General features: G+C 50.0%; 1 protein-coding gene and 1 long non-coding RNA gene across 3 annotated transcripts; both read left to right on the plus strand.

Moving 5' to 3' along the window:
- The first annotated feature begins 11,161 nt into the window (after positions 1–11,161).
- On the plus strand, positions 11,162–19,521 carry LOC116448159. Its single transcript, XM_032118247.1, has 6 exons — positions 11,162–11,362; positions 15,531–15,558; positions 15,702–15,812; positions 16,688–16,954; positions 17,600–17,705; positions 19,307–19,521. The coding sequence occupies exons 1-6, from the start codon at positions 11,162–11,164 to the stop codon at positions 19,338–19,340; spliced, it is 747 nt and encodes a 248-aa protein (XP_031974138.1). The 3' UTR covers positions 19,341–19,521.
- A 1,736-nt stretch (positions 19,522–21,257) lies between these two features.
- On the plus strand, positions 21,258–22,535 carry LOC116448131. Of its 2 annotated transcripts, none has more exons than XR_004241819.1 (3): positions 21,258–21,379; positions 21,666–22,103; positions 22,525–22,535. It is a non-coding gene; the product is annotated as an uncharacterized LOC116448131 (long non-coding RNA). The 2 variants fall into 2 exon arrangements; XR_004241818.1 differs by having other exon boundaries at positions 21,688–22,103.
- Positions 22,536–23,106: the final 571 nt, after the last annotated feature.

The following is a 23,106-nucleotide window of genomic DNA, read 5'->3' on the forward strand; positions in this document are numbered from 1 at the left end:
GAGAAAGAGCCCTGGGTAAGGACAGGAAAGAGGCAATCTGCCAAATGCCCCGGCCAGCTACAATCTAAGAATTAAGAACCTTTCTGCGGATGACAGGATGGTGTCGATTGTGGATTTACAACCACGGACTTGTTGGAATTGTAAAAAGAAGAGAGGCCCAGGACTCCGGCGGGGGGAGAAAATTGCAGTCCAAAACCAATATGGTTGATAAGAGCAAAACTCCGTTTATTAGCAATCCAGAGGCACTTATATAGTATACCAGCTTGTTAACTCTTAAGTGGCTTAAAACTTACCAAAGCACATTTCTACTTCTACCTAATTGGACTTACATTGGCAAGCTTCTACAGTTATGGTATGATTAAAAGAATTCAGAGTTTACCTCCCCTTCTCCGGGTCTTCTCTGAACAGCTGCAAATCTTCAGACTCCCTCTTTGTTCCCAGCCCTGTCACACAGGGATTTTCTCATGGAGAGTTTTTCTCACACACAGGCCTTTTGCTTCCAGGCCTATTGCTTGTATAGTTCTTTTATTGATCCCATAATTCTATCAATGATCCATGTCCCTGATCCCTCAATAATTCTGCAGCACAGACTCATTGTGAAATACAGGAGAAGTGCCTACGAAGGATGTCTGGACTTCAGGCGGCTCTCTTGAAAGCTGTTTATTGCATAGGTAAAGTTACAGCAGCTCAGGGAGTGGATATCCAGAGCCAGCCCTACAGCTGTCAGCTCCAGCTTGTAGGCATACCTGAAGCTGCTTTCTGTTCAAGTTACAAAGCATTATATACTTTTCTTTGCTGAGTACCTTAATACATAACAACCAATAAGCACCATACACAATACCTTTACATTTGCCTATAGCCCATCATAGCTACTACCATTACCATGTTATAGTCATTATTATCCAATCACAAGAGTAAGTGTAAGAGACGGTCCAAAGATCCCTCATCTGCCTCACGATCATCGCCGAGGACAAAGACCGAACACAGGAGTCCTGGCCTGGCTGAGGTGGGATGTCTGCCAAGTGTTGGCTGCGGGTGTGCCCGCTGGGAACTGGTACACATTCCTGAGGAAAATTAGTGCAGGTACCAATGGACTGCGCTGTTCTTGCTGCCCAGGCGGAAAGGACTGCGCTGAAGTGGAAAGGAATGACCTGTCCTGTGCACCTGTCCTGTACCTGTTTTCCTAAAGCAACGGGTCCCATAACAACGGCTGTAGATTTCCCCCACCTCTTGGCCAGTTGCCCTCGCTTCTGAAAAGGACTAGAAAGGGACTTTCTGAAGTAACTGAGCTCGAGATCTCCCCATGGAAAGAAGACGAATCTATTGGCAGAAGACCACGAGGACTTCGTCTCATCCGTTGGTAGCTATTGCCCCCCTTTTTCTTTCTCTCTACTCTTTTACATTGTTTATCTCCCTCTCTTTCTTTTTTCTATCGCATTACTGTGTTGTGGGCATTTAATAAAGGTGCACTGTTCTGATTAAAACTGAAATCTCTTGCGTCCTTTTACACTCTGAGATCTATAAAACGAACCATCACGACCCCCTGCTCAGCGGATCGTGACATTAAACTGGCGTCACGGAGAGGATCTCTGACAGACAGAAGGGGTTGCAAGGTTGTGTGTAGTCTGTAATAGGGGAAGGATGTTTTGCTCCAGCTGCACCTAGCCCGACACCCTGAAAAGGGTGAGCGGTGTCTAGAAAACAAGGGGGGGTGACTCGAATTTCCTGCAAACTGCACACGCCTAGCTGAAAAGCACCCCATACTCAGTTGAGGGCTCTGCCTTTGGATTTTCACAAAAAGATCTCTTAGTGTAAAAGGGGGAGCTGTGTTTTCTGCTGTGTGTGCGTGAATTTGGACTGCTTGGTGTAGCAAAGAGACATCCATAAGTAACTTAAGGAGTACCTCCCAAGCAGATTTGGTCTCTTCACCCACCCAGGGAAGCGAAGGGAGACACAGCGAAGCTGTGTGTGTCGCAGTGTGTAATTAACTTTTACCTCCTTGTGGTGGTTTTGATCCCTTCATAAAATGACTGAAAACCCTAGTGCAAAAGATAAAGCTGCATTTTATGCTCTGCTAGCAAAACATAATGCCCGGCCCTCTCCAGGAGGGGAAGAATGGGCTCAAAATACCTGGTTTAATTTGGAGAATGTGACTGATAGACTATGTTCTTTACAACATGAGACAAAATTTAAATTTGGCCGAAATAAAACCATAATCTGCTCTGTTCTAGGAGCATGCGTTACGGCAGCTATAGATCACCGCTTTAAGCGATGTATTGAAGAGAAAGCAATCATAGATTCCCTTCAAAACCTAGTGGAGATTTTACAGAAACAATTAGATGAAGAAAGGAATGAAAATCATGTGCTGCGGGCTGCTTTAAAAGAGGAATATTTTAAGAATTCAAAGAATGCTGACTCACCAAAAGAGACAGAGGAAAAGGAAACTCCTCACATTAACCAAATATACCCCCAGAAAGAACTAATGCTAGTGAAAAATTGTGGGGAAAACTGCTGCCCTGGTATGAGACCTCTGATTAAAACAGAATATAATTATATCAATGATGAAGATTTTGAACCGCGTATCACCACTAAACAAATACCATACCCTGCTATTGAATTGGCTAAGTTAAAAAAGGAGTACGGGTGGCTCCCCCACGAATCTGAGACACAATATGTTTTCCGAGTGTCTCTCACTGGAAGAGACCAAATTCTATTAACTGAACAGGAGGCCAGTGGATACTGGAGACATGGAGTTTTCTTAACAACGGGAGACAAACGTAACACATGGTCCCTGACTCAGCGCACAGCTTTCTGGGCCGGGGAACTCAATCCTTTAGAAAGGGGAGACCCTTTAGCTATAGTTGTGTCATAGGTTAGAGAGCATAGTCCCGGAAGGGATGTCCTTGCTAAGGGGTGCTTACAGCTTCCTCTGGGACCTGATAGAACCTATCAGCTGGCCAGTTTGAATATGGACAATTCTTTAAGCCACTTAAAGTTGTGACCGCCTCTGTGATACACACTTAAGAATAGACAAGCTCCCCCTCAAGCTCTCTCTCCCGTTTCCGGCGCTGGGACAGGTGGCTGCGGGGCCCGAGCGGGGCCCAGTGGGCCTGGCCCAGGCCCCGCTCGGGCCAGGCCGGGCCGGTCCACAGCTCCAGGATGACCCCCCCCCAGCAGGACTGTGGGCAGCCAGAGCGGCTCGGAACGCCCCCCCTCCCCCTCCACTGCGGCCAAGATTTGAGCAAAAAGCTGCACCGCTGTCTGGCAGAGGTCAGGTGACCAACAGCGATAAGCCACACAGCTGCAAGGCTGAGGTGAGATTAACCCTTTTCTTGCTGTGAAGAGCTGAAAACCTGAGGGAGGAGAAAGAGGAGATGCTTAAAGCTGAAATTCTGTTGTGAAGCTATGATATATCAGAGTATCCCGTTGTAATTTCATGAAGATATGGGGGGTGGAGTGTTCAACTCGTAAGCAAAAGCACCTGTGCTGAGATAGGCAGATGCTGCCGCAGCTGTAATTTCATGAGAAGTTTGGACAGGGAGAGATGGAAGCGATGAGGACTTTGGCTCCAAATGGGAAAGGAGAAACCTCAGTTCCTAGAGATGCTCCCAGAGGTAGTCCTAAAGATGAAGATGAGGAAGACCCTTTGCTCCCAGGGAAGGAGAAGGGCCTCTGTTTTTGTTTCTGAACGGCTCAACCTTAGAATTGTACCCCAAAAATTTCAAGAGTGGACCCTGGAAAGCAGTTGCGGGAAAAGCTGCAAGTCGGGGGAAGGGATTCACATGCGAGCAGAGAGACTCCTCTTCCTAAATGGGCTGAACAGTATTTGGAAGTGGGCGGCTGTCTCGTTGTGATAATGTTTTCATAGCACGAGCAAGAAGAGACTTCTCTTTCTAAATGGACTGAAGAAGGTTATTATGGAAGTGGTAAACAGACTGAACATCTCAAGGGTTGTCTTTTTGTATTGTCAGTGGGAGAAGGGAGGAAGGTGGGGGGAGGAGGAGAGTTCTGAAGGTATGGCATAATTTTTTTCCCCTCTTTTAGGTCTGTTAATAAACTTCTTTGTATTCTTTCAAGGTTGGTGCCTGCTTTGCATTTCTCCTAATTCTTATCTCACAGCAGATAAGCAGTAATGAGTATTTTGGACCAAACCACTACAAGTTGGTACCCCCCGATCAACTTCTAGAAAGCATCCACAAAGCCGCCTGTCTGCAAATGATCCATGAAAGGAAATTGACTCCTGGATATGAATCCCCGATGCAATTACTTGTTAAACCTGAACTGATGACCCCTTTAATTCGAGGCCTTCCAGAATCACTCAAACCTACAGCAATTGTCCTTCAAAAAACCATAGCAGCTGTAGGTCCTGTAGAAAGGCTGGATAGACTCCTTGGAAACCCGAGCGACCAAACTGGATCTACTGATCCTGGGTTTACTCCATATTCAACCTCCTCTCAGCCGCCAGGTTCACAATCGAATTCACCTGCCGGTGATCGCAAAGTTTGGACATGGAGTGAGGTTGCAGAAGATCTGATTAATTACAGTAGAAAATATGGACCTATAAAAATCCCAGAGGAAAAATCAGAAAAAACAAAAGGTGTCAGGTTACATTAAGGCTCCTCATAGCAAAAAGCCAGAGAATGTAAAACAGATTTCTAACCGTCAGCATTGGTGGTTATTAGGTATCAAAAAGGGGGTCCCCAGGGATGTGATAGATGGCTTACCCCTTGATAAATTGAGTAAGGTAGTGTCTAACTGGCACTGGCGGAAACCCATTGAATCCGTCAATTCAACCCAGTGCACCCTCCCCCCCACCCCCCCAGAATCTGGGCAGTGAGTCAAAGCAACCTCTCCCTCAAAGTCCATGCAGTGAGCCAAAGCAACCTCTCCCTCAAAACCAGGGAAACTAGACCCTCCATCTCTTGTCAGTGGGAGAAGAGACGGAGCATGGGTATACCTGAGAATGCTCACTAAAACCAGGAGATGTAATGATCACAGCTATTACAGGCCCTAAACGGGCACCTGTAACTTTTCTGATTGACACTGGGGCACAAATTTCTGCGCTGGCAAAGAAAGATGCCCAGAGGTGTGGAATTGTTCCAACAAAGAACCGATATTGTGTTTTAAATGCCTTGGGAATGACAGAATCTATGAATGTGGCCTTAGTCAAGCTCATTTTGCCTGCAGAGGAAAATCAACTCTATTAATATGGTGATTGGAGGTATTCCAACCAATTTATTAGGGATGAATGCCCTCGTTGGGAGGCAGTGGGAGGACTCGGAGGGTCTTCTGTGGTCTTTTGGCACGCCACGTTTTAACATCAGACTGCTCCAGGCCGCACCCTCTCTACCATTCAACAAAGTAACTAATGTGAAACAATACCCCCTCCCCCTGGGTGCCAAAGAGGGTATCAAACCAGTGATACAGGAGCTGAGAGAACAAGGAGTAATAGCTAATATTCATTCTCCTCTCAATTCTCTGGTGTGGCCAGTATGAAAGCCTAATGGGAAGTGGAGGCTGACAATAGATTTTCGCAGGCTAAATGCCAACACAGACCCTCCTACAGCAGCAGTCCCAAATCTAGCAGAATTAATCACACTGATTCAAGAAAAGGCTCATTCAATCATGGCAACTATAGATGTCAAAGACATGCTTTTTATGATACCTTTACAGCCAGAAGATATGGACCGTTTTGCTTTCACATGGGAAGGACAGCAATACACTTTCACTAGGCTTCCCCAAGAGTACAAACATTCCCCTACCCTGGCTCATCACGCTTTAGCGTCCCCAGTATCCACTGGCCTCCTGTTCAGTTAATAGAATTTGGTCTCTTCCAGTGAGAGACACTCGGAAAACATATTGTGTCTCAGATTCGTGGGGGAGCCACCCGTACTCCTTTTTTAACTTAGCCAATTCAATAGCAGGGTATGGTATTTGTTTAGTGGTGATATGCGGTTCAAAATCTTTTCCAAGAGTTAGAAAAAATACCCAAAGCTGACAATGTGGCTGTTTATCAATACATTGATGATATCCTTGTGGGAGGAGATGAAATAGAAGAAGTGAGAGATACCCAGCAGAAAATAATCTCTCACTTAGAAAGCCTTGATTTGCAAATTCCCTCAGAAAAAAAACCAAAACCTTTCACATGAAGTGAAATTTTTGGGAATTTGGTGGAAAGGAGGTATGACATGTATCCCACCTGATACCCTAACCTCTTTAGATCAGATTAAAATGCCTGAATCCGAAAAAGATTGCCAACATGCTTTAGGATTATTAGTGTTCTGGAGAAAACACATCCCAGATTTTTCCATAATTGCCAGACCTCTTTATAACTTGTTGAGAAAAGGGATAAAATGGGAATGGACTGCTTCTCAAGAAGAAGCACTGCAATTGTTGATTTTTGAAGCAACAGCTCACCAAGCCCTGGGCCCTATTCACCCTACAGATCCTTTTCAGGTGGAATGGGGATTTGCCTCCTCAGGGTTGTCAGTACACATATGGCAGCGGGGCCCTGAGGATCCGACGAGGCCTGTTGGTTTTTACTCCCGTGGCTTCAAAGATGCTGAAAAAAGGTACACTACCTGGGAGAAAGGATTGTTTGTGGTTAGCTTAGCTCTCATAGAAGTGAAGAAGATTGCACGACAACAACCAATTGTTTTGAGAGGCCCTTTCAAAGTTATTAAGGCAGTCTCTACTGGGAGCCCCCCACCTGACGGGGTGGCCCAGAGGGCCTCAGTAAGGAAGTGGTATGCTCAGATTGAACATTATTGTAGCGTCTTCTCAATAACTGAAGGAGCTGTAAAAAATCTGGCAATGCAAGAAACCGAAAACTTGGGTAGCAGCCAAGACAAACCCGCCTCGGTCATTGAAGTAGCCCCTCCTTTTTCCCCCAAACAGTCAGCAAATTCTTGGTTTACAGATGCTTCTGCCAAGTGAGAAGGAAAGGTGTGGAAATATAAGGCTGTAGCCCTCCACACTTCCTCAGGTGAACGAATTATCACAGAGGGGGAAGGCAGCGCCCAAGCTGGCGAGCTGATAGCTGTTTGGAGTGTTTTCCAGTGTGAGTCACAGAATACTTCTCTTGTCTGTATCTACACCGATTCCTATGCTGTGTTTAAGGGATGTACTGAGTGGCTTCCTTTTTGGCAGCAAAATGATTGGGAAGTTAACAGAATCCCAGTATGGCAAAAGGAAAAGTGGCAAGAAATTCTAAGTATTGCAAGTCAAGGGAATTTTGCCGTGCAGTGGGTAGCCTCTCACCAGACAGATGGAAATCCAGCAGGAGAGTGGAACAATAAAGTTGATGAATTAGCAAGACTAAGTCCTGTGAAAAAAGATCAGATTACAGAGGACTGGGAGCACTTATTAGAATGGTTGCATGTAAAAAGACAGCACACAGGTGCAAAAGATTTGTACAAAGAAGCCCTTGCTCGTGGTTGGCCCGTTACTAGAGAAATGTGTAAAGCATGCATATCAGCCTGTGAACAATGCCGCAGATGGCTAGAAAGACGCCCTTTGGAAGATGATCCTCTGCATTTAAGAAAGGGTAAAGGCTTATGGGATGCATGGCAGGTAGATTATATTGGCCCCTTTAAAAAGTCAGGAGGTAAACACTTTGTGCTGGTAGGAGTGGAGATAATATCTGGGTTAGTCCAGGCCGATGCCTTTAAAAGAGCTACAGGAGATAATACTGTTAAAGCATTGCAGGGATGGTTTGGAACTTTCCCAAAACCACAAGAAATTCAATCTGATAATGGGTCTCACTTTACTGCCAAACTTGTACAGGATTGGGCAAAAAGTGAAGGGATTAAATGGACTTCTCACACCCCTTACTACCCTCAAGTTAACGGCATTGTAGAAAGGACCAATGGTCTCTTGAAACGACTTTTGAAACCACAGGAGGGAAGTTGGGATGTTCGGCTATGGGAAGCTGTGAAAGGTGTGAATGATAGATGGGGGGTAAACGGGTGTCCCAAAATCACTGCCTTTTGCCCAACAGCTCCAAGCATAATTCCCTCACTACAGGGACCAAATGATCCTAAGAATCCTGCACACTACCTTGGACAACCTGTTTTGGTAGACCTCCCTACTGGAGGAGGAGTACCACTAGTGCTAAAAACCCCTCTGAATAAATATGCATGGGTAGCCTCCGATGCCCTAGGGAGAGAGCATCGGATACATACACGCTGCATAATTCCATCATTCTAATTTTCTGCCTTTTGGTGGCAGACTCTGTTGTGTTTACTTTTCTCAGAAGAACTCCGAGGGACATGAAGACCACGTAAACCATGATAAAACTAGTAATACTTTTCTGCATCCTACCACAACACCAGGGCCAAAAACCAGCTGAGTGGCCGTGGTCTGAAGCTACCATTAGGTACACTAGTGCTCTAGGATCCTATCCCAGAGATTGTTGCCCAGGCCTAGCGACTGTAGTACTGCACGACTCTGAGGTATACCGTCCGAGTGAATGGGGATGGGACTTGAAGGATTGGACTAGAATCCTAAATTGAACAACTGGTGAAAAAATTAAGGTAGGATGCAGAAAAGTAGAAGGATCTCTCTATGAGAAAGCTTCCACCATTGCAATTGCTGAGAATTTTCTAAAACTGGATGGGAAAACCATGATGGAGCTATTCTCTATCCTTTTGAGCATAGAGAATGGGCCCGTCAAATTGGTGAGAAGTGGCAAACTGTTAATTTGGAAACTTGTATTGTCCAGGAACAACAAGGGTTCATCTGTGAAGTAATGCAATTAGAGCTCAAGACATTTGTTTAGACACAGAACAAAATATCTGTCCTTTTGAAATTCATCCTAACAAGATGCCTGAAACGGTGCTTGTGTATGTAGGTAATGGATGTGCATGCTTAAGAACTGCTTGTGATAAGGTATTTATAGAAAACTTAGTAGTAGATACTAAAAATAATTCAAATTTTTGTGTTTGTAGCTTTACTAAAATCATAGGATGTGATTTTTCCTATTTAGCCCCACTTACTTCTTATCACCTCTTACAGTCCAATTACACACTGATCCACCAATTATTGCCTACCCCCATTGGGATGAACCTTACTTTGGTAAAGCAATTGTTGCTTCACCAAGATTTAATCAAAATTTTGGAAAAGATCAAGAAAAACGGACAGAAAACCTTGGTAGCTGTTCATCACAATGTGAAAGAAATACATCGTGTTCTAGAAAGAGTAAAGAAAGATGCTGAACACGGGTGGTGGGATACTCTTTTTGGGTGGTCATCTACTGCTACAGGTGTCCCGAACAAATTGTGTCATCCCATCATTGTTCTCTTGATTTTAGTTTTGATTGGTTTTGTTTTATCAGCAATCTTATACATCATGAATTGGAGAATGATGGAACGGTTAACACAATTGACATCTATAATAGATGTCCACAATTTGGTCAATATCCCATCCACTGTGGACACACCTAAAGTTATTGACACGACACAAACTACACAAGTATTAAGAGGTGATAAGAAATTAGAGGTGTATTTTGATTAAAAAATTTTATTACATGTGTGTTCTAATTAAAAAATTACTTATTCCTTCTTTTCTCTTCTCCTTTTCTTTTCTCTTTTCTTTTCTTTTTTTCTTTTTTTCTTCTTTTCTTTTCTTTTCTTTTCTTTTCTTTTCTTTTCTTTTCTTTTCTTTTCTTTTCTTTTCTTTTCTTTTCTTTTCTTTTCTTTTCTTTTCTTTTTTCTTTTCTTCTTTTTCTTCCTTTCTTATGTTCTCTACCCTTTTTCGGGATCTGCTACCAACATTGATGAGTCCTGAAGACTTCGCAATGACACTACGAAATCGTGCTGATGGAGCTCGCTTGACGACAGTCGTGAGTCACGGGGTGGTGTAAGAGACAGTCCGAAGATCCCTCATCTGCCTCACGATCATTGCTGAGGACAAAGACTGAGCACAGGAGTCCTGGCCTGGCTGAGGTGGGATGTCTGCCAAGTGTTGGCTGCAGGTGTGCCCGCTGGGAACTGGTACACATTCCTGAGGAAAATTAGTGCAGGTACCAATGGACTGCGCCGTTCTTGCTGCCCAGGCGGAAAGGACTGCGCTGAAGTAGAAAGGAATGACCTGTCCTGTGCACCTGTCCTGTACCTGTTTTCCTAAAGCAACGGGTCCCATAACAACGGCTGTAGATTTCCCCCACCTCTTGGCCAGTTGCCCCTCGCTTCTGAAAAGGACTAGAAAGGGACTTTCTGAAATAACTGAGCTCGAGATCTCCCCACGGAAAGAAGACGAATCTATTGGCAGAAGACCACGAGGACTTCGTCTCATCCTTTGGTAGCGATTGCCCCCCTTTTTCTTCCTCTCTACTCTTTTACTTTGTTTTTCTTTATCTCCCTCTCTTTGTCTCCTCTATCGCATTACTGTGTTGTGAGCACTTAATAAAGGTGCACTGTTCTGATTAAAACTGAAATCTCTTGTGTCCTTTTACACTCTGAGATCTATAAAACAATCACGACCCCCTGCTCGTATTAGCGGATCGTGACAGTAAGTAAGTTACAATTTAAGCTTACAATGGAAAATTCTCAGACCTCTCTTCTTCGTGCTACATCAACATTTCTTGTTTGCCTGCGATAGCTCTCTTTTTGGTAAAAACATGTTTTCTATTTACTTATGCTCTTCTTGAGACTTATTGGTGAAAAACATGTCTTTGTTTGTAGTCACATACCTTTGTCCTAATCATAAAAATCTCCTTCCAACTCATCTCCCACCTTTGCCTTCTCAGTTATTCAGTGGTCAGTGTTTCAGCAAAACATCTTTTACTCTATATCAAAACTTGCTTTCATTTCTGTCTCATCCTCAGTTTCTACGTTCAGAGATCTTTCTGCCAAGCTTACATATCTGTGAAACTTTCTTACCAAACTTTCATCCTTCCCAACAGTGAAACCTTTATAACAACTCCTAAAAGAGACCAGGGTACTCACCTATGCTGGACACCAGTGACTAATAATGCGTTTGTAACTCTGAACCGTGAGTTAATGCGAGCCCCGGCATTGGGCATACCAGATGTTACTAAACCTTTTCTGTTGTTTTCACATTAGAGGCAAGGACTGGCGCTGGGACTTTTAGCACAGAAGCTGGGACCATACAAAAGGCCAGTGGCTTATTTCTCCAAGCAGCTGGATGTGGTCAGCCAAGGATGGCCTACCGGCCTGCCTGCCTGCGTGCAGTGGCAGCTGTCATCCTGAACGTAGAGGAAGCTCGCAGTTTCCCAATGGGCCAGCAGACAACTGTTTTTGTCTCTCATACAGTGTCAGCAGTGCTGACACAGAAAGGATATCACTGGTTAACCCCATCCCGCTTTCTCAAATACCAGGCTGTTCTAGCAGAATTGGAGGACGTGAGTATTCAAGTAACTAACATTTTAAATCCAGCAGCTTACCTCCAAGGCAAAGCTACTGAGGAGCCTGTACAGCATGACTGCATTGAAACCATGGAGGCAGTTTACTCTAGCCACCCAGACCTAAAGGACTCTCCGCTAGAAAACGCATAAAACTGGTTCGCTGATGGGAGCAGTTACGTCAAGGATGGTAAGGGGCTCGCTGGGTATGCAATTACAACCACAGATGCCGTCATCGAAGCCAACCCGTTACCTGTGGGGACATCTGCTCAAAAAGCTGAAATAAATAGCCCTGACCCGAGCTTCCATATTAGCCAAGGGTAAACCTATCAACATTTGGACTGATTCGAGGCATGCTTTTGGGGTGTGTAGCGGGTTCTGTTCGTAAACCAGGCAGAAACACCAATTAAGAACTAAACCACAATCATGCAGTTCTGGGGGTTTTTTTCCCCGTTTGCCTTTTGGGCCACCTCAGAGAAAAAGCTGAAAACTGAAGAAATGGAAGGAGGTTCCCAAATTCCTTTCCAGCCCTTCAGAGGAGGCACAAAGCCACGTGTAGGAGAGGAAAGGGATGTGAGGAGAATGGCAATAATGGAGTCTCGAGACTCTGCGCTTCATTCTTTTCACGTGTTTGGAGGTGCAGGAAATGCCAAACCCCACAGGAATTCTGTGTCTGTAACATCGGGTGCAACCTCTTGAAACCCAAGTGCTCAGAGTGGGGTTTTCCCAAGGGTAAATCCTGATGTGACGTGGCAAAGCTTCAGTGAGGATTTCCAGGCTTGACTCCACAGCTTTTGAGAAAGCTCAGTAGTCAAACAATATCAGATTTCTATTGGATTTGGATCAAACGTGGCATTTAAATCTGGGACCGCTCAGCTCCCTGGGTGGGAAAGTGCTTGGAGTAGCCAAGCTGAGCCGTTTTTGAGAATTCCAAGCGTTGTGTCCTTACGCTCCTTAATACAGCATTTAAATAATTGATACTGAATGGAGACAGTATCAGGTGGATTTGTTAGAGTGGCAGGAATGTTTTTTCACCTGGCTGTGTGTCAGGATAGTCAAGACTCCTTATGTCAGAATTAATTGGTCTTCCTTCTTTTCCCTTTTGTTCTTTCTAGATTGTGGCTGAGTGGGGAGAATATTTGGGATAAAGAAACGAAATGCACGAGGGAAGCTTCATCTTCCCGTGGGGCTGCTTTAGGCACATGCAGCTTCTGAGCTGCACCGATAATTGAGGCCCCCACAGAAGCCTTCCAAAGCTGGAAGGACCAGGGAAGAGAATTCCAGGAGAGGTGTGGGAAGCGCTTTCTGCCAGGTCTGGACAGCATTGAGATGGGAATGACTTCAAAGTGTTCCTTGTCCCTGTCCTATTTTCTGCCCAGGACGAAGCTGGTGTTCCCCAAGTGGCTGCAGTTCCCTGGATGTGGTGGGAGGAGGTCTCTGCCGGGGAGTGGGAGAAATGTCCCTGGCCAGTTGCCGTGTCCTTGGAGGGCAGAGAGTGCCGATCGTGGCAAGGTGGGTTTGTGAGTATGGAATCAGTCCTGCCTACAGCGCTGACAGGAGAGGGAAGCACTGGGGCAGAGTACGGAGAAACTCGGAATTTCAGTTGTGACTTAACAGAAAGCTCAGGGTGCAAAAAGGGAGGTTTTGTGTTCCCAAATTGCCTCAAGACGGCTTTGCTGTCTGTTCTCTGCAATTGTGCCTTCTGAACACGAGGCCATTTTACTTGTTGTGCTGTGCCCAGCAGTTCTCACAGTGCTGGGAAACAGACGATGCTGAAACTTGAAGGAATTTGGACGCATAAAAATGAGCTGTTCATTCTTCTCCGGTGTGAGGGGTTTGATGTTGGTTGGCAGTAAAGTTTCCTGGTTGTCTTCTACTCCTCTTGCTCACTCTCAAAGTCAGTGTAGGATTTCCAAAGAACCTGCAACAGAGAAACCTCTCATCGTGTTTGTTCCAGGCACATGGAGATACCGGGAGGGGAAGAGAAGGGATGAAGGTGAAATTCCCCTGAGAGAAGGTTCGGAGATCAGGGTGCGTTCACTGGTGCCACGGGCTGGGATTAGGGCTGAGCGGCACCAAACCTGGTGCACATCATCCCCTCGGCTTTCCCCTCCTGTTTCAGCAGGGGGTTCATGGCCCTGCCAAGAGACAGATGTTAATTAATGAGTGCTGGGCCGAGCTGTGACAGTAGCAAGTTCTGTTCGAGCCGGTGCTTTACTGGCAGGTTCGTCAGCCACACTCTCTAATTAAAGTCCTGGTGTTTGTTCCTGATTTTCTTTCAGCCTTACATCCAACTTTCCACCTCTTTTCTTCTCTCTGTCCAGTGTGTCTTTTGTGTTGCTTTCTTGTCCTGTGTGCTCCCCATCCCATTCCCTTTCACGGCTTCACTCTCTCTTCTTTTTCTTTTAAGAAATAAATACTCAATCTTTATTTAATAAATACTGCAGAGAGGAGAGGTGGGAGAAATGTTCCCCAACAGCTGTGAAGTTGAAGCAGACAGCAGAGTTCCATGATAGGGATGTCCTCGTGTTCTTTTAAGAAATCCATACTGATCTTTATTTAATAAATTCTGCTCAATCCCTCTCCCTGTTCTGTCTCTCTCTGTGTCCCTCACCGCCTGCATCTTTCTCTTTCCTTCTTCCTTGCTCTCCTTTTTCCTGTGTGCTGCAGTGTGACTGTATTTCTTTGTCCCTCTCACTGTCCTTTTGCCTGTAGCTGTCTGTATCGGCTGCTCAGTCCCTCTCCCTCACGGTACCCTTCTCTTGAGAACCCCCTGTCCTGCTGCCCATCTCTCTCTTTCCCCATCCCTCTGCTGCGCCTTGCCCGTCTTCCCCGCACGCCCCCATGCCGCGCTCATTTCCTCCCTCCGTCCTTGTTTCCCTCTCTGTCTCTGTATTATCCTTCTGTCTTTCCTGTGTGTTTACCACTCCGTTGTTGCAGCGGGGATTACTGCAACACGCATATATCAAACCAGGAGGCCCGTGGAAAGGAAGTGTATATGGACAGATTCGTGGTAGATGTTTCAGAGGTGTTTATTTCTCCAGCCGCATGGCCGGGGCTCAGCTCAGGAACTCTGCAGTCATGGGACCCCAGGGTCCTTGGCCACACCGGGGAACACAAACCAACCAATGGGAAATAAGACTGACCAGGGGCAGGGAAACCCCGTGTCTCCCCCCCCCAGGGCCCCTCTCCCAGGGCTCCATGGCAGGGGGGGAGACCCCAACACTCCGTCTTTTTCTCTGTCCTTCTCCATGCCTCACTGCTGTTCCTTTTTATTCTCAGGGGATCCGTTGTGCTCCCTGTGCCGTTGTTTCTCATGGGATCCTTCTGTCCTGTCCCCTGCCCCTATTCTTTTTTAATCCCTCTCTGTCGTGCTGCCCATCGCAGGTGGTGGTTTTTTTCAATTTCATCCTGCAGCCTGTTTTTCCTTTTCCTCCTGTGTCCCCTCTGCTCCCACTCCCTCTTTCTGCCTCTCCTGGTCCCTCCCCAGTGCTCCCATTGCAGCGCTCGATGTGTCCGTGAGCGCAGGATCCCAGAGCCGCAGCCTTGCGGGGGGCAGCAGTGGCGTGGTCGGGAAGGGATGGGACAGCTCCTGCCCCTGCCCCGAGCACAGGAACAGAGCAGAGCCTGAGCGGGAGCCGCAGCAGCGTCGTGAGGTGCACTGCCCCCGTGCTGCGGGGCGGCCTCCAGCCCACAACACCGGAGCTGGGGAGGAACTCCGAGCCTTCTGGGGGCTGCCCCCCTTGACTGTGCCTGCTGAGCCCCTTTTTGGGGATGTACGCATGGAAATGGCTTTATTAAAGTGCCGTGCTGCTGTCCAGGGCAGTTTGTCTCGTTTTGTGCCTTCTTTGGGGGTGAGGAAAAAAGGCTGAGGGAGGGGGTGGAGACTCGGGGGCTCTGAATGTCATTTGGGGCGCCCCAATGTCCCTGGGAGAGCCACGATGCAGTTGAGGAGCAGGTGAGTGGGGAATGAGGGGGGCCAGTGCTGGGTGTCCTCCCCCAGAGGGGCCCAAAACTGCCAGAAAATCCACCGGGAGGGATGTGTGTATGACAGTGTGGAATCCCCAAACCTGTCAAGTTCTTCGTTTTTACATCTATAGACAAATGCTACTAATTTAGATGTAAATTATTTTGAAATAAGCCAGTCCCCTCTCTCTGTTGCATACAGGGATATAAGAAGCTTGGAATAGAGATCAGTAAGTTTTGAAAATAACGAGCTGGCGTTTTCTATAGGAAGGAAAAAGCAAGTGCCTGGCACCATGAGCTGAGACACTCAGGCTGCAAGAACTGCAGAGCACCCTGAGCCGGCTTTTCTTTGTGCTCTGTCCCTGCCCTGCAGCGTGTCCCGGCCCCGAGCTGAGCTCGGAGGCGCTGCTGCCGCCTGGTGGCGAGAGCGCGGCACTGCCGCCTGCGACACGGCGCCCCGGCGCTGTGCACCGCCCGGTGCCGGGTGAGCCGAGAGGGTGGCGGCCTCGGTGGCTGCCAAGCGTGGGAAGGGCAAGGAGCGGGAGTGAGCGGGGCCGCGTCTGTCAATGGAGGGGAGGGGCGAAGGATAGTTTGGAGTGCCAAGGGACACGGCCGTGCATGAGCGGGGCCACGGCGCTAAAAGGAGCGGGCACTGTGCGTTCATGATGGCAACGAAGTGACAGCCCCGGGGCGGCCCGTGGGGCTGGTTTTGCTGGGCAGCAGAGGTGGGGTCGCAGGCACGACCCAGGGGCGGGGAGCACTGGGCGAGCACAGTCGAATAGAGCCGCGCTGCGTGCCACTCTCAATGGTGGTGGCTCAGAAAGGAAGGCGGCAGTTCAGCGCTCTCGGAACGGCGTTAACTGATGCTTTATTAGCACCTGCCAGGACCTTGCAGAGGGCAGATCAGACTTCCGCCACACTCAAGATGGCGGACGCGATAGGACCCTGAGAGAGCGTCCCTCCCTATGCCTGCCACCAGTCGTGGCGACCGCCGCCTGCCTCCGGCGCCACTGACCCAACCAACCGTGTCCTCACACCAGGAAGCGGCCACGGAAAATCGCGCCAAAAGCGGGGGGCCGGTGTTGGAGTCCCGGCCAGATTCAGGCAGCTGAATAGACAGAAGCTCTTGTGAGGGGCGGGGCACTTTCAATGTACCACACTAAAGATGGCAGCTTGACCGGAAATGGCTTCTGCCAGCACCCAAAATGGCGGCGAAGGGCGGAAAACACGTGACCACCACACAGACTATGGCGATCGTTTTCGCGGCTTTTTGGACCTTCTCAAGATGGCGGCCATGAAGGCCTGTCTATTCGGCTGCCTGAGCATGATGTCAAAGCCAACCCAGCGCTTTATGCGCAGTTCTCTGTGGCGTTTCCCGCTTTGTGGACACCGACTGTGGGGTAAGCAGCGCCTGGGGCAGGCGGGAGCATTCAGGCAGCCGAATAGACGGAGCGGGGTCCTTCACGGCCGCCATCTTGAGAAGGTCGAATAGCCATTTACTTGATCGCCATATTGGTGTGGTACCAGTGGCTTCCGTCCTTCGTCGACGGCAGCGGCAATGGCGGGGAGCCCAGGGAGCAGCACGGCCGGGCCGAAGGCACCGGAGTGGCTGCTCCGGGCTCGGAGGTGAGTGGGGAACGGGAACAGCCCTGAGCGGATGGCGGGGGCTGCAGGGGATAGGTATTCCGAGACAGGGATGGGTGTCCCGGCACAGCAGGAGCTGCACCGGAGCTGCCTCGGCTGTGCGGGGCCCAAGGCGTCTCTCCGAGGTGGATTCTGTGGGTCCCTTCCAGCCCAGGAAATGCTGCGATCCTGTGCCTTTGAGGGTGAAATAAAGGGGATCAGTGGGGTTTTTGCCCGTTGTGTTCACGGCCCCACTGGGTCAGTGCGGGTTAAAGGCACAGCTGCCGCTGAGACAGTGGGACCGGCCGGGGTTGCTCTCTCCCGGTGCTGCCGCCTTGTGGGGAGATCCTGGCACTGAAGCCCGGAAAGGCACTGGACATAGGATCGGTGTGGAACAGCAGTGCAGGGAATGCTGCGGTCCCAGAAGAGGCTGAGGCGTCCCAGGGAAGGCTGAGGCGTCCCCTGCCCAGGGCACTCAGCAGCAAATCCCTGATGTTGAGCAGAAAAAGGAAAGTTCTGGGTTAGTGGGAGGAGGTTTCTGGAATGGAGTTGGGACAGGTGCTGATCCACGCATGGAATCACAGGGTGGTTTGGCTTGGAAGGGACCACCATGATCATTTACACTCTGTTTGTTGTCTGATTCCACAGCAAAGAACATCCAAAACTGCCACCTCACCCTCACGTACAGCAGGAATGTCTTCCATAGCTCTTGTTTCGGAATGGGAATGGCTGTTGGGAGCTCTGGCAGGACCAGGTAAGAACAGAAATGGGATCATTCTGGCTGCTGCTGGAGGTGGTTTTCTCCTTTCAGGCTGTTCTTCTCATTGATCCTTTCACAGCAGTGTTCTAGGGCACATTTGAGGGTAATTCCAGGAATTTCAAACCAGATGAAAAATGGTGGGGCAAAAATGTGAACCTGATCCATTTCTAGTAATTCCAAGCTTCTCCCACAACACTGTTCCAGGGGAAACCTGATGAAAGGGTAAAGATGCAGAGGAACAAGTGCTGTAAACCCCCCTGGCTCTCTGACAGAGCAAACCTTCCGGTACTCCCAGCAGATCTCTTGGAGAAAGTGTGGGATCACAGGGTTTTCCAGGAAAGCAAAACAAGGGCAGAGATGAGGGAATAGGCTTCCAGTTATTCCTCTAGTAAATCGTCTAAATTTGGGGATTTAAATTTGAGAGGGAACAGTGCAAAATTAATAGGGGCAGAGATCATGGAATCATGGAATGGTTTGGGTTGAAAGCCCCATCTCTGAGCCTGTTCTGGGCAGGCTCCTGCCCATCGGCCACTCATTGCAGGTGGACATGGAAGTGATGGAGAATGCCTCTGGGAATGCCTCTGGCAGTCAGGTCATTAAAAAGACTAATTGACCTCTTCCAGTGGGGAGGCATTTAAACAAGAGTGCCAAAAAGAATTGGAGCTTCTTCACAATGAAATCTGCAAGTATCCAACTTAAGATCCCCCCTGGATAGTCACCGGTCCAATTTCCATGGACTGGTCACCTTGGCCAGGAGTGTCCAATCCTGCTGTAAATGCATTGGACTGGGATGTCATTTTCATTTCATGTAAAGACCCTCTGGTTGCCCCCCAGTCACTGGAAGGACCGGACTGGGCTCCCAGGGCAGTAATTCCAGGTGTTCTCTTCATGGGAATAGCACAGGAGCCTTCCCCTTGCCCAGAGGAGCAGCCAGTGCCTCCCTCAGTCCACAAATCCCCAGGACAGAACGCAGAGAAAGTAACAGGAATATGGAAATCCCCCACAGTGGGAGTTTGTGGTGCTCTGGATTAAATTTTGGATTTATAATGTTAAAGGGAGGGGTTTCAAAGACTGAAATATTATGTTTTATGACTTAAACATTTTCTTAAAAGACTTTTAAAACTGTATTACAAAAGCTGCAGAAGACTACCACACCCTGAATGGGGCCCTGAGGCCTGACACTGCTCGCTGATGAAGATAAGATAAAGTAACAACTCAGGGCTGGGGACATTCACTGAGCATAGGCTTAACACCTCCAAGATGAGGACCACAGTCCCAGGGCTATCAGCTGCCTGGGCTCCCACCAAGGGGTGGAAGGAGGAGAGGCTTTGGGTACCTTGGAAAAGCCTGTGGTCAGAGGCACAGTGGCTGCCCATCCTCCAGTTGTGCAGAGCCCAGCTGAGGGGTCCTCACTGAGGGGAGGAAGCTTATCCACAGCAGAAGGGGGTGACATGGCCCAGCACAGGGGCCCCAGACCCTGCACCGGAGCACCAGAGATGATGCAACAGACCCTCAGTGTTGCAAGGGTCAACTAGCCCCTGCAAGAGAGGCACATGGGCGTTCCCACCTGGCCCAAAGTGTATATTAATCCACAGAATTCTGCACCCTTTGGCGTGTGGCGGCATGTGACGGCGTGTGGCGGTGTGGCCACGGCGGCGACGGGGGACCCTCACCACCAGCAGACAGGATGGAGGGGAGCAACGAGACGTCGTTGGGACCCTCAGATGGGTGATGTGCTTCCACCTAACACCTGTCACCTCTCCCTGTTCCCCCACCCCCCACGCACCCTTCTTTTTTCCATTTCTTTTTCTCTTTTCCCTTCTCTTTGTCTCTCTACTATTAAATAAAATACATCCATTTTTTTGGCAACAACATCTAGCCTTGTTTGGTTTTAATCTCGTTTCTGGGGATATTTTGAACCTTTTAAGTTCTTTCTGGTTTATGCACAGAGATTTAGCTTGCTTCACTTTTCTGGGTTTAAACCGGATCGTAACGGGGTGGGTATGGAGGGGTTTTTCTCTCTCTCCTGTTCATTATTGTTACCACTGCTCTCGTTGCCCTCACTGTTACTATGTGTTGTCATTAATCTCAAATGATTGTATTTGTCTTGGTTTCCATTCTTAAACTGTTCTGAGCTGGAATTTTGTCTCTGGTCTCTTCCCCATCCCACGGGCCCAGCTGGGGTCCAGCCATGCCCCTGGGCACTTCTGGGGGCTCCGAACCCGAGGGACAGGAGTGGTTTTGGGCTCACAAAAAGAGACCCAGTGCTGCGTTTCGGGGGCTCAGAAGCAGGTGCAGAGCTTAAACACAGAGACTAAGTCCTGCATTGTGGAGTCCTATTACCACAGGCTGAGGCCCTAGGGTATATCACTGTGTCCCGCAGCCATAGGGAGGAGGAGGAGAGAAGATCCAGCAGGCAGGAATTGTGCAGCAAGATGGATTTATTTAATTATTTTACAAACTCTTTTATAGACTTTTTTCTTCATAGTCTAATTGGACAAAGGATCAGCCTCCCCTTGGGGGTGATTGGCTAAAATCCTAAAACATCCATTGTCAAAAATATTTTTCTACTGTACCATAAACAAGACTTTTCAAGGTTGCAGGTGGTTTGGTTGTTTACATAATTCTGCTACCTCTTCTGTGAGAGAGAAAAGTCTCTCACGGACTTAGAAAATAGCAAGAAAATCCTTGCTAGCGGCATTTCTGTATCTACAGAGTCCTGAGAGCAGGCTCGTGGGGCCACAGTTGGGACTCAGAAACAGTGACTAAATCCTGTTTTCAGGGCTTGAGGAAGAGAGCGAGTCCTGTGTGTTTGGGCTCACAAAGAGAAACTGAAGTGCTGTGTTTTGCTGGACCTGAATTAAAGCCCAAATGCCGTGCTTTGATGCTCAAAGCGGGCTCTTCGGGCCAGGGCGAGTCTGTGTCTCTGAGCTCCGAGTCCTGCCTCAGGCACAGCCCGAAGCCGGGCTCGCCGGCCCCACGCAGAGCTCGGGAGCAGCGACTCAGCGCCGCGTCCGGGGCTGGCGGCAGAGCCCGGGGCCGCGTCGTGGGGCCCAGCACGGGCTCCGGGAGGGGCTCAGGGTTGAGAGCGGAGCCCGGCCCGGCGCGTCGGGCCCGGCTCGGGATCCCGGGGCTGCCCGGGCGCCGGCACAGCCCCGGCTCCCCGCGGAGAGCGGGCCGGAGCAGGAGCGGCAGCGCCGGGCTCGGCCCCAGCGCCCGTCCCGGAGCGGCTCCTCCCGGTGCCGATCCCAGCCCCGATCCCGCCGGGGAAGAGGCAGCACCGCCTGGGACCCGCAGCGGCCGCCGGCAGAATCCGGACCCCCGGTGCCGGGAGCAGCCCCGGTCCGGCCCGGGTGAGAGGGGCGGGGCCCCGAGCGATGGTCCCGCCCCCGTGCCGGGCAGGGAGGGCCCCGGGGCTGGGCGGGGCCAGGGCTCTGGGGCGGTCCCGGGTGGGGCCGGGCGGGGCCAGGGCTCTGGGGCGGTCCCGGGTGGGGCTGGGCGGGGCCAGGCGGGGCCGAGGGCGCGGCTTCAGGGGCGGCCCCGGGCCCAGCTCAGGTGCGTGGGGCGGGGCCGAGGTGATTGAACCCCCGGAAATCGCCCCCCGCCGCCATTTGCTCCCTCAGCTCGGGGAGGCTGCGGCCGGGCCGGGCTCCCCCGGCGTGGCCCAGGTGAGGCCCCCGCTCCCCCTCTTTCTCCTGCCCTTATACTCCTCCTTCCCCCGCTTATCTCCGCTTTCCTACCCCCCCTAGTTTCTTTGTCTCTCCCCCACACCCTCCCTTTCTCTCCCAGCCCCCCTCCTGCCCTCTCCCCAGCGCCCCCCACCCTCTCTCCCTGCTCCCCTGTGCATCCCCGACCCCCCACCCCTCCTTTCTCCCTGCTCCCCAACCCGACTCCCCTCTCTTCCCCCTCTCCCCTCCCTCTGTCCATCATCCTTTCCCCCCTCGTTCTCCCCAGCGTTCTCCCCCATTATCCATAGGAAAGAAAGCCCAGTGCTCCGGTGTGTCAGGTGCAGAGGATGAGCTGTCCAGGGAATGAGCAGCAAATCCTTTCTGCACCTGCCCTCACCCTGGGACCGGCAACAACCCCAGGTGGGAGCTGTGAGGATGATGAGGGGTCAGCAGCCGCAGTTGTTTGCTGTGACTCAGCCCTCTCTATATCTTTCATGAAAGTGGCAGAGGAGAGGGCGGCTCCTGCTGGGGGCTGTTTTAGGAGGGGTTTCCTCAGCTCCCTTCTGCATGGCGATGCTGGAGGAGAGGGGCTTGTGGTGGGTTCCTGGGGGGTCTCTCACGGAAGGACAGTGAGAGCATCTCCCAAAGTCTGGGGGAGCACTTGGATGTGGAGCATTGCTTAAGGAGGTGCCGAGGGACGAATCTTTGTGCCAGGCAGCAGCAGGTGAGCCATGGTGTGGATTTGCAAGGGGGGGGGGGGGTGTCTTTCTCCTTTTCCCTTTTGATTTCATCTTGCCACACCTTCCCCAAGTGCCCGCAGAAAAAATGGGGGTTACGAGGACAGAAGGAGTTTAAATTGAGGGAAGAAGCTCCTCTTCCCTTATTGTCTGTGTTTGAACTAGTTGGGATCCCCCTTCACTTACGATTTTAGCGATATTGATTGAAGGAAAACCTGCCTTTTCTGTGGTGTTAGGGGTATGAACTGACCAGGAATCCACATGTTCCAGTTTAAATGGAAGGGGAGGGCACGGGTGTTGCCATTTTATGGGTTTTAACTGAGGGTAACCCCCCCCGTTTTCATCGTCCTGAGGTTTATGTTGATGGGAAAGCCCTGTTGTCCCTGCTTTTTAAGGGCTCTAATTGAGGTAAAAATCGCCCTTTTCCCATCATTTATAAGATTTAATTTGAGGAAAGCCCCTCTCTTTCTGATATGTTAGAGGATTAAATTGAAGGCGAGAACCCCTTTATTTGCCATTGTATTGGCTTAAATTGAAGTAAACACCCTCTGTTGCTTCAGTTCCAGGGGTTAAATTGAAGGAAACTCCAGCCCTTCCAGCATTTGAAGGGTTTAGATAGGGGCGTGCCGCTGCATTTGAGGGCGCTTCTGGCCGTGCCCCGGCACCGAATGTCTTGCGCGGGAGCACTCCCGGCCCCTGGGGAATTTCTGAGGAGGAATGGCAATTTGGGGGCTGGGCTGCCGACAGGGACTGACGGAGCTGCGCCAGTCCGAGCAGTGCGGAGCTGAGGCAAGCGCCGCCGGACCAGCAGGCGGGAGATGAGGCACGGAGCCGTGCTGCGCCCGGCTGTCCTGCCCACTGCGTGTGGTCCGTGCGCGGGGCTCAGGCGCCGGCGGGTCCCCCTTGGCCCGGTGCCGGTGCCACTCAGCAGGCGCCGGGGGCGGGCGGGGGTCTCCCGGCGTGGGGCCGCCCCCGCCTGCCAGAGGAGCC

This window comes from Corvus moneduloides, chromosome 9 (assembly GCF_009650955.1).
Source record: "Corvus moneduloides isolate bCorMon1 chromosome 9, bCorMon1.pri, whole genome shotgun sequence".
NCBI lineage: Eukaryota > Metazoa > Chordata > Aves > Passeriformes > Corvidae > Corvus > Corvus moneduloides.